The following is a 10,783-nucleotide window of genomic DNA, read 5'->3' on the forward strand; positions in this document are numbered from 1 at the left end:
TAAATGCTGGAAAAGAAAATGCTTACCCAGTGAATTATATTACCCTCAGTTATTTTTATTTTTCTTCTGCAGTTGTGATCTAATGCAAGCTGGATCAGAATTAGTCAGATATAGAGAATTTTCAGTCTTCAGTTTGAAAAAGCAAATTTTTAAGAGTTAAAAAATTCCCTGAATTAGAGCTGAGGGTATAGCTCAGCAGCACAGGGCCTGCCTGGCAAGCACGTGAGTTTGATTCTCGGTACTAAAAAAAAATTCCCCCGATCATATGAAATACTTCCTAGAATGTTCTGTCCACTTCCAATACTTAAAGAATAGACACTATGAATTATCTCCATTTCAGAGTCAGTGAGATTATGAAATATACTTAAACATGATTTCTTAATTATACACATACAAAAAGTTAAGTGTGTATATATTAAAGGACTTTCCAAGATTGTGTCATCCACATGGGTAGAGCCAGGTGTAGAGTCCATGATTCCTGAGTTGATGTTCTTTCATCACCATTGTACAAACCTGCTTTCAGTTGCAGCTGGAGGTGGGGAGGCTTCATGTAGTTTCTTTTCACAAAACAGAGCACAAACCCCGGAAATACTTTACATCTTCTTTAGATTCAAAAGATGTCTTACTAGATTTTTTAAAATAATAATTTGGACATGACTTTATTTCTTATTTAAATGACTGATTTTATAAAATAATACCAATGATATGCAGCTCCTGTGGGATGTGTGCTTGCGTGGACCTTTCCCTGAATTCTGTTCCCCTGGGACAGTCTGTGGTCTTCAGTTTATCTCTGACTAGGTTAATAGGGCACAGATTCATTTCAATATCAACATATTTCTGGGCTTTTGGATATGTGTTCTTCTTTAGTTTACAAATACAATAGATGGACAAGATTTCAAGAACTGCATAGTTTCTAGCGTCATGTTGTCAATTTTAATAGCCAAAAAGAGCTTTCTGATCTTTCAGCATATTCATGAGTTGAATGAGAATATCTTCAAAGTACAGAACATTGGAAACAGATTCATGCAAAATTTATCTTCAAAAGCAAAGAGGAATAATAATAATAATAGCAATATTCTATTTCACAAGAACATATTTAGCAATAGAAAATAAAATGTCATTGGGCAGTATAAAACTTCAATGTTTGAAATTATTCTAATTCTGTTTTAAATTATTAGATTCACAATAAGTGGGAATTTTTTTTTAAATATCTATTGTCTTGCTAAATTTTATTGCTAGCACTCTTTTACAGCAACACTTCAAACTAAGTTTTAAAATACAGGCAAACTAATTCACTGTTTGTATTAACTTATTAGTGGGAGTTATTAGACATGTATACAATTTCAATGTTTGACATTATTCTAATTCTGTTTTAAATTATTAGATTTGCAATAATAAGTGGGAAAAATTTTGAAAATATGTAATGTGACTTGCTAAATTTTCTTGTTTGCAGTCTTTTACAACAATACTTCAAACTAAGTTTTAAAGCAGAGGTAAATTAATTCCCACTAATAAGTTGTATTAACTTATTAGTGGGAGTTATTAGACATATAAGGCCTAAGCCATGAATGTTCTCTTTTAAAATTCTGATGTTCTACTGACTGAGCTGTCCAGTCTCTATGAATGCTCTCCTTTAAAAGGAATATGAACTAAAAACATCTAACAAATATTGGTGATCCTAAGTAAATTTTCCAACAATTTAATATATATATATAAACATATATATATGCTTTTTCTATCATATACTTGTGATCACAGTTTCTTCAAATTCTGATAGCAATCTGAAAAAAATTAACACTGGATCTGCCACTGTTCTTTTAGCAACAGCCATTGAAATGAGTCATTTTATTTTCAAACAGCTGAAAATTTGTTTGGGAAATATTTACTTTGTACAGAGGTTCTAAAACATCTAAAAATATGGTGGGACTATGACTCATTTAAGAAGAATGACCCAGCGAGGAGGTAAATTGCTGTGAACCAAGCAATACGTTGTCAACAGCTTTCAGCTACTCATGATTTAGGCATTCAGGCAGAAAGCGGGCTACCTCGTCACTGTTTGTCTCGGGGTTCCAGAGGACTGGTCGCATGGTCAGTAATGGTATTAGACGCTAGAATGTAAATTTCCTGGGTTGGCTAGAATATAAAAATATGTATATTGTATAAAAATAGCATTGCCATATGGCTTTAAGATCCTAGTTGTATTTTCATAGGCATATGTGTCTGTAGGTGAGCAATACATTTTTCGTGATTCTAATGATTTTGTTCAATGAAATTTAAAAGAAAAACAGGGTTGAGCTTCTTCTAATTGCCAAAAACTTCTATCATCCCTCACTGCAATATGGAGAAAAATGTTCTATTCATATTTACAAGCCTTCATATTTTCTTAAAGCATTACTAATGTGCTCTCTAAAAAGATATAAATGCTTGTATCTCTTTTGGTATACTATTTTTCAATATATATATATGTGGAGGGTATGGGACAGCATAACTAAGTCTAGGTATCTTCTGAAAAAATAAAATGATGCAGTTTAATTAACACAAATTTACTCTCTGACTGCATATTCATTCTTGGAAAGCTTTCCAGATTATATGCTTTTCATTCTTTCTATCCAAAAGTTAGAAAAGTGTCATTATTTAAATTAGCCAAGTATATTTTGTGAGAGTATTTTATGAGTGTTTCAAAGTAGATTTTAAAACTAACACTTATATTTCTTAAATGTAATATTCACTTTATAGAAATTATACTTAACATACGCTATGATTATAAAAAATTTGCATATTACTTTTTCAATATGCATAAAGGAGCTCCTGAAATATAAGAAACCGGAAGGAAGTTTGCTAAAAATCTGTCCCAAATGTTTAACATTTATGTATCACCTATCTTGTGAGATCTATTTTCGATATCACACAAAAAGGCGTAAGTTGGTTTTGCTTCTCCCTCCGGCACTTTATTTGAAGATTGCTTGAGGTTGACCGGTATCGAGCACTACCATGATTAAGGCCACTGCCACACCCTATCTTTCTTGAGCTCAAAAGGGATCTCCTGCAAAGTCCCCTTCATGTTCACTGGTCACGGAAACTTGCCTTTCCTCCACAAGGGAGCATCAGGCTTTGTGAGCTGCCAAAGTCAGGCTAAGACTCTGAAAGTGTAGCTGCTGCTTTCAGGTAGGCAGTTTAAGCATAAGTCTGTAGCCAAGGGTACCGTACTCCAGTCAGGCTCCACTCACTAAGCCATACATCTTGATGCTAGGCTGCCTCTGGATGGGAGAGGAGCAGTTTACTACTTCAGTTGTTTATAGGACATGAATTTTCCTGATTCCATCCATACGAAGAGGGCACATTTTAACCTGTGGTTGGAGATCTGTTTCAAGACCCTTCCTACTGTTAGCAGGAAGGTGCACACATAGAGTAGCAGGCTCCTGAGGAGGCACACTTCCTCCCTCAAAGGCAAGGGTCAGGACTGGCCTGGCCCTCTGCTCTCTGTGCTGAACTCGCATAGACTCTTGCCTTCCGCCAGTGCCCCAGGATATCTCGGAAAGGGAATGATTTGGCCAAAGTTTACCACTTCTGAAGGTCTACATGTTTCAGTAACATGATTTGCCATAGTCGCAGATATAATTGTTAGTTAATCCATGTCTGTATGTAGATGCCATTGTTTGTAGACTATAAATTGCATGGAGTCTGTGCTCAGTATTCTTGAGATGGAAATAAAGATCCTAAATCCTACCTGTTCTTTTGCCTTTTATTTGATGAGGTCATTTTCTCTTCCCATCCCCTACTGAAGTTAAAGATATTTAAAATTAATAAAAATATTTCTCATACTATCCCTTTCCTTCCTCTATCTAACTTCCTCTTTCTGTTAATTGAGTGACAGAGTGATCTCTCCAGAGTCAGCTCAGCCTTTCATGTTTGGTATGATCAGCATGAGTTTCTCTGAGCCTCCTCATCACCCCTGCATGACAGTCATAAGGACCAAACTAGAAGGCTATTGAATTGTGATCTAGAAGACTTGCAATTTTTTTTTTAATCCTTTATGACCCATATGACTTTAGAATTTTTGGCTGATTTAATTATGTCATAGGATCAAACATAAAATATATTGTTAAATTGTACATAGATATCATTTTATCCATAGGAAGTTAACATAAAACTTGTAGAGAAACAGAAATTATCACATACTTCTTGGACTTTTCAAATCAATAGTAAGGATATGTACAAGTAAGCAAAATGAATACAGCATCTAACCAGGCTTTATCATAGCAAAGAAAGTATAAAATTGAGTTTTCTGAAATATCATGAAAGATAGTAACAGTCCCTCATTTTTTCTTAGAAAAAAAAAATGACAACCGTTCGTTCAGGAATAAAGATTTCTAGAATTCATGGAGTCTTTCTCCAAGGCAACAAAAATAAAGATCTAAGTACATTCAAACTAAGCTTGCTGCCTATAATTCATTACGTGCCCCAACAATGTACACACCACCAAATGATACCATGTGCACGTAGCTGTGCCTGTTTATGCACCTCCTATAAGCCCTGCTAGTTTTCCATTCCTGCAGCCCACTCTGGCCATCTTTCTTCATAACAAATACTCAGCTGTCATCTTGCGACTTATGTTACCATCCTTCCTTTGTAATATAAAATTTGCCACTTACATTCTGAAGGGAGGAAACCTTTAAGCTTAGAGGTAAATTTTGTTACATAAATTATTAGCAGGATTATCTTCACTGATGAAACCTAAATTTTGTTTTAAATACTGATGAAAATTACAAACCTGTGAACTTTTGTTAAACCCATTTCACCAAGCTTGTAACATTCCTTTATGTGTTAATTTGCTCTTTTCAGGAGAAAGGAAGACAACAGTGTCCTGCACAAAAATCATGAGCAAAAATATTAGCATTGTGGACAACAAGAAATGCAAATACTTAACCAAGCCAGAGCCACAAATTCGAAGGTGCAATGAGCAGCCCTGTCAAACAAGGTAACCCCATTCCGACAATAATTAGAGAGCTGTTTGGCCATTGTATTGCTATCTTTTAAAAAAAAAATCTCAAAATATTATTGAAAGCACAGAAATGTGCCTCAAAATGTAAACTTTTAAAGAACAAGGTCAAAGAATTTAAGGCTAAGATTTTTCAACTTTGACTATGTCCTCCACAATGTGAGTACATACTCGTGAATAACTGTCACCTGAAGAAATGAACTTTTTTCAAGTCTAGTTTGATGCATTTTAGGAATTGGTGATAATTAGTCCTCAATTACAATAGGGGCAGTAGTGGAAGTCATTTAAATTATTTGGTATCCCGAAGCACACCTCTTCCAAAATCTGGTTATTTGGTTGAATTTAGGTACTTACTTCTTAATTCTCTGAAATAGCGTGTTAGAACTTGGCTAGGAGTAAGTAGACCAAGGCAGGAACAGTCAGGACACAGGAGGGGTAATGAGGTCCTTCTGTCTCCTGCTGGTTTCTCACTTCTTCCCCTCAGAGTTCTCAGCATTAATTGCCCAGTTCCTGCTCTCAGATGAAATTTCTCACCCGGGTCCTGGATCCTCCAGTGAGTATTAGACAATAGTATAGGCAGGAAACTCACAAAGAGGAACTATAACAACAATGCTGAGCAATTTATAAGCATGGTAGAAAGAAATAAGGCCATGCCTAATTAGTGGAAGGCAAAGCAGAGAGAAATGATTGGAACCTGAATACAATTTTGCAGTAGCCTAGTAGCAAAGCTATGTGGCCTGGCTCTTCACACAGGGCTCCTGAAATTCCACCTGCTTTCTCATACAAATCAGTGTTGGGCTCAAGTGGGACTCAGTGTTAGTGCCAAAAATCCTAAAAAATTTTAGGGATGAGATGATAAAGAGATTGTGGGGCTGGTTTCATTTCACTAGCATAGTGCCAGCAATGTTTACTTTATCTAGCTCTCAGGGATTTGTTGAGGTTTAATGAATTAGGCATAGTTCTGAGTTCTTAGAAAGCTAGAATAGATTTCTTCATCACAGTAGTTCCTCAGTGGAGTCCTGGTGAATTTACATATCTTACATTTGAGATATGCAAAGAATCTGTAGCTTTGAGATGTGTAAGTAACATGATCTTCTCCATGATCTTCCACCAGAATGAGTAAGTATGGGAGGGTGTAAGCTGCCAACTTACACTCTTTGCATTTTTCTGTCTTAAATAATACCCTTGAAAAGTACTGTCATCTGGGCAAACAGTCAATTCTAGTTTCTTTACTCAATTTCCTTCCTACGTCCTTATTTCATATTGTGAGTTCTCCCTATCTGCCTTATTCTAAAATCCAGTTATTACACCCTTCTGATCTGGTTCACACCATGTTGCTGAAAGTTTAAAGAGTTTAGAAAATGATTTCTTTCTTTACAGTGTTGAATTTTCAAGGCTTATTTGTGGATTTGGTGTATTTAAAGCATCAAAAGTTAATCCTTTCTTTTGTAATAATTCTTTTCTTTTGTATAATAATTAATAATTATTTTCTTAATAATTTTTTAATAATTAATTTCTTTTGTAATTCTTTTTGTAATAATTCCTTCATGCTCCAACAATCCTACTCTCATGTAAATATATGATGCAAAAGAAGAAAAGAATGACATATAAAAGAACATGAAAAAGAAAATGATGCATTCTTATACTTTTAAGAATGTTATACACATTGCACTTTCTGGGGTTCATGCTTTATAATATAACTCCTTAAGTAGGTAAGCTGCTAAAATTCCTTTATGGTACAATGCAATAATCATGTTGGCTTACAAGTGTAGTAACCACTATGCAGTTGCTTTCAGACAACATGCAAGTGCTTAAGTCATTTCCATAAAGTTTAAGACAAATATATAAGCATAAATTTGTTTTTCTGTTTTTTTGGAACTGGGAATCTAACTCAGGACCTTGCTCTTTCCAGGCAGGCACTTGTGCCGCTGAGCTATATCCCCGGCCCTATAAGCATAAATTTGTGTCTTTCTCCTGTCAGCTAAAGAATCTGAATTTTTGTAGTTAACATTACTCCTAAGAATTCTTTTTATTTTCCTATCTCCTTTAATAGATATTAAAATATTAAATCATCTTGCAAGATATTTATTAAAATAGTTTTCTATTTTGATGAAAGAGCAACAGCTTTTCTTGATACATCAGGAATTGTCAGCTGATTTAAGAACTGGAGCATATTAATCACTGCCTAATTTGGCCTTTGAAAGAGCAGAGCGTACAGTATAGGTCATTAATTGTTCCTTCACTGACCTCAGCTATCTTAGAGGACAATGCTTCACTAATGTCTTTGTAAAGTGAAAAGTTCTAAAAAGTCAGACCATTTCTGAAGGAGAAATTTTTGCAGTAGGAGACTGGAAAGTTTTATTGTTGTTTTTGCTACTGTTGTTAGAGATTATTGTCTTCCTTCCCTTAGAAAGAGAGACAGAATACTGTGAACCACCAAAAATTGCTATCAATGATGTCACCCAAAAGTTTGGGCAGTAAGTAATGGACATAGGCAATTATTAAGAATAATAACAGGAAAACATTCCAAGACTTGTTGGCAGGGACTTCTTTTATTTTTCCTACTTTTTTTCTTTTTCCATCCTAAGAAAAATATTCCAATTTTCATTCACTATTGAAAAAAATCACCAAAATGCTGGTACCATCCTATGTGACCAACAGAAAAATAGACTGGTACACTACTAAATAGTTTTATAAGAAGAAAGAGTCTTAATGTTAAGAAGATTGGGTCATTTCAAATTAGATAAATTCTAAAATACAGAAATGTTTTGTCTCATTAGAACACATTTTGCTTATGAAATAGAAAAAGTAAGTCTTTATCATATTAAGTATCTGAAAAGTTGCTTAACTGTATTTTTAAATGAGATTGTATGAAATTACACATACTTCTTCCTTTAGTACTGTTTTCGGGGTTCCATAGTTGGAGGACAAGATACATAGCTGAATTGAATTATGATTATTTTCTGAATATTCTAATATAGAAATATAAAATAGAAGCTAAATTAAGTTGGAAAGATAAATATTCTTCTAGAAATAATCCCCCACTAGAGGACTCCAAAGCAAAATGGTAGGTTGGCATTATACTTGATAGAGCAAGAAAGAAAATCCAGTCAGTATTGGACTACAAATGTTATAACAGAATTTTTCCTTTGTAGAAACAAAAGCAAAATCATTTAGAATTAAACAACTTTATAGATGAGAACATTATTTTTAAATAATTGAGATTATGTGTAAAATACAAACCTAAATTTCATTTGAAGAAATATTTACTGAAAAGCTATTTTGTGAAAAGTGTAATGGATGCAGAATAAAAAGCCTTTGATATATGCCCTTCAGGAGTTTATTTATATCCTAAGAGGGGAAGGAAGCCCAATTCCTAAGGTAGGTTTTGAGTCCATGCCTATCTCAGAAGGTAGCTTGTAAGTCCTGTGAGTATCACGCGCCCAGTGAGAGAGCACAGAGGGAAGGAAAATCCTGCTGGTTGGAGGGAAAAAACATTCTAGGAGCACGGGGCTCAGAGCTGGTGGTCAAGGGTCCACACAGGGGAAGATATGCAAACAAATGTCAAGTGTGAAAACAGAAGGCACCGGAGGTCAAGCTGAGGATATGGTTTATTATTTCTCAAACATGTAGAAGATGGAGCTAGAAAAATGTATGTATGTTTGAACCATAAAGTATTATTAAATATCCCGGAATGCATATATCATCCATAGTATTTCCTCCATTTCTGTGGTTGCACTTTGTGCAATTTCAGTTACTCATAGTCAACTGTGGTCTAAAACTATTAAATGGAAAATTCCAGAAATAAGGCATAAGTTTTAAATTGCACACAGTTCTGAGTAGCATGATGAAATCTTGCTCCATTCTTGGGACATCAATTACACCTTCATCCACATTCCATTCTGTAATCATCATCTGACCCATTGTCACTGAGCAGCCACCTCAGTTGTCAGGTGGTCTGCCTCCGTAAAGAATATTTATCTTTCCAACTTAATTTAGCTTCCATTTTATATTTCTATATAAGAATATTCAGAAAATAATCATAATTTAAGTCAGCTATGTATCTTGTCCTCCAACTATGGGAACTCAGAAAGCAGTACTCAAAGAAGAAGTTTGTGTAATTTCATACAATCTCACTTAAAAATAAAATGAGAGCATGTGTTTAAGGAACCCTTATCAAGCAACCTACTGTTACGTTACAATGGCTATGCCTTACCTCACTGCATCTCATCAGGGAGTGTTAGAATGAGGGTGAATACAGTACAATAAGGAAATGAGGGAGGGAGAGAGGGAGTGGGGAGAGAAAACCAGTTCTTTCTTGAAATAAATTTTAGAGTTTTTAAAAAAATTTTTATTTTAAAGAAAATAGTACAAAAAAAAAATTAACAAAATACAAACAAAACAAAGCAAGGACATTAAAAATGATACGGGGTTTCAAACCAAATGATAGGGATTAACAGTGGTTGTTATATTACATATTGTCATCTTCAACGAAGTTGCTGAGATTACCAGATGTAAGAATAGACTGATCAAATCACTAAAGGGAATAAGAAAATAATAATTTAAAAGAACATCAGAGACAATACATAGTGTCACTAGACAGGATGGTAGGGAATCACCAATGGTTGTTATCCTGCAAATTGTTGTTGTCACAGAAGTTGCTCAGATTACCAGATACAAGCATGCAAAATTGGTCAAAATATAAAAAAAACTTTTAATCATTAACCCTTCCCCTCAATAAACCATCAAACATCAGCAGTACAGTTATGCCACCTATTCATGTGTACATAAATAGATAGATGATAGATGATAGATAGACAGATGATAGATAAAATACCTTAGTACTTTCTTTTTCTTCTTTCCTTCATCCCAGATGTTCCTTCCTCTGAGCCATTTCTTTCCCTTTCCAATCATCCATTGTACATTTTGGGTGTTATTTACTCTCTCATGTTCTTACACCAGGCAGACAATATGATGTTTACACATGTGGGTCTGATTTATTTCACTTATGAGTACTGTCTCTAGTTGCTTCCATTTACCTATAAAATCCTCGAGTTTATCTTTTTTTATAGCTGAGTAATACTCCATTGTATAAAAATACCACATCTTTTTTATCCATTTTTCAGTTGATGGATATTTGGCTTAGGACAGAACTCACTTTATCAGAAATTGAAGTGACACAGATGTGTGTTACTGTGCTGATCATTATTAAAAAGATTTTTTTCTACTAAAATTATGTAAATGTTGACAGAGTGAATCAGTGAAGCTGAAAAGTACTGGAGTTGTGCATATCTCAAAGATGGTATTAAGCTGAATTCAGATCAAGACTACTACTCCCCTCTGTGATCACCTGGACAATAGAAGGCTAAGAAGCACATATAGCTCTCCCTGTAAGGATTTGTCTCCATGCTTTGGTATACTGTTAGATCTATGTATACCTTGGTTTCCTTTTCTCTCAATGGCTGTGATAGTTGTAGCACATAACACACAGGGCTATGGTAAACACTTAAAACTCAAAGAACAGAGATCACTCCTGACTATTGGCAACTTTATACTTAATGGTACCTCAATATTGTATTAGTATGAGCAGTAAAAGTCAACCTGTAGAGTAGCATGGACAGAATCTGAGACACACTTTGAAATTCTAATAAAAGCAAAGCCCTTAACATAAGACATTGCGCATTCAATACAATAGGAAGCACAAGAGCCGGGCGTGGTGGCGCATGCCTGTACTTCCAGCACTTGGCAGGTTGGGGTAAGGGGATCCTTGCGAGTTCGAGGTCA

The 10,783-nt window shown here is 34.8% G+C and overlaps 1 protein-coding gene across 3 annotated transcripts in view; it reads left to right on the plus strand.

Moving 5' to 3' along the window:
• The window catches only part of Adamts19 (ADAM metallopeptidase with thrombospondin type 1 motif, 19), a 232,925-nt gene that overhangs the window by 194,380 nt on the left and 27,762 nt on the right, over positions 1-10,783 (plus strand). For all 3 annotated transcript variants that reach the window (XM_005380553.2, XM_005380554.2, XM_005380555.2), the window contains one exon: positions 4,843-4,978. In XM_005380553.2, the coding sequence (XP_005380610.1) occupies positions 4,843-4,978 (136 nt within the window). The remainder of the gene's footprint in view (positions 1-4,842; positions 4,979-10,783) is intronic.

Source organism: Chinchilla lanigera, unplaced genomic scaffold (assembly GCF_000276665.1).
Source record: "Chinchilla lanigera isolate Chin_1 unplaced genomic scaffold, ChiLan1.0 scaffold00014, whole genome shotgun sequence".
Classification (NCBI taxonomy): domain Eukaryota; kingdom Metazoa; phylum Chordata; class Mammalia; order Rodentia; family Chinchillidae; genus Chinchilla; species Chinchilla lanigera.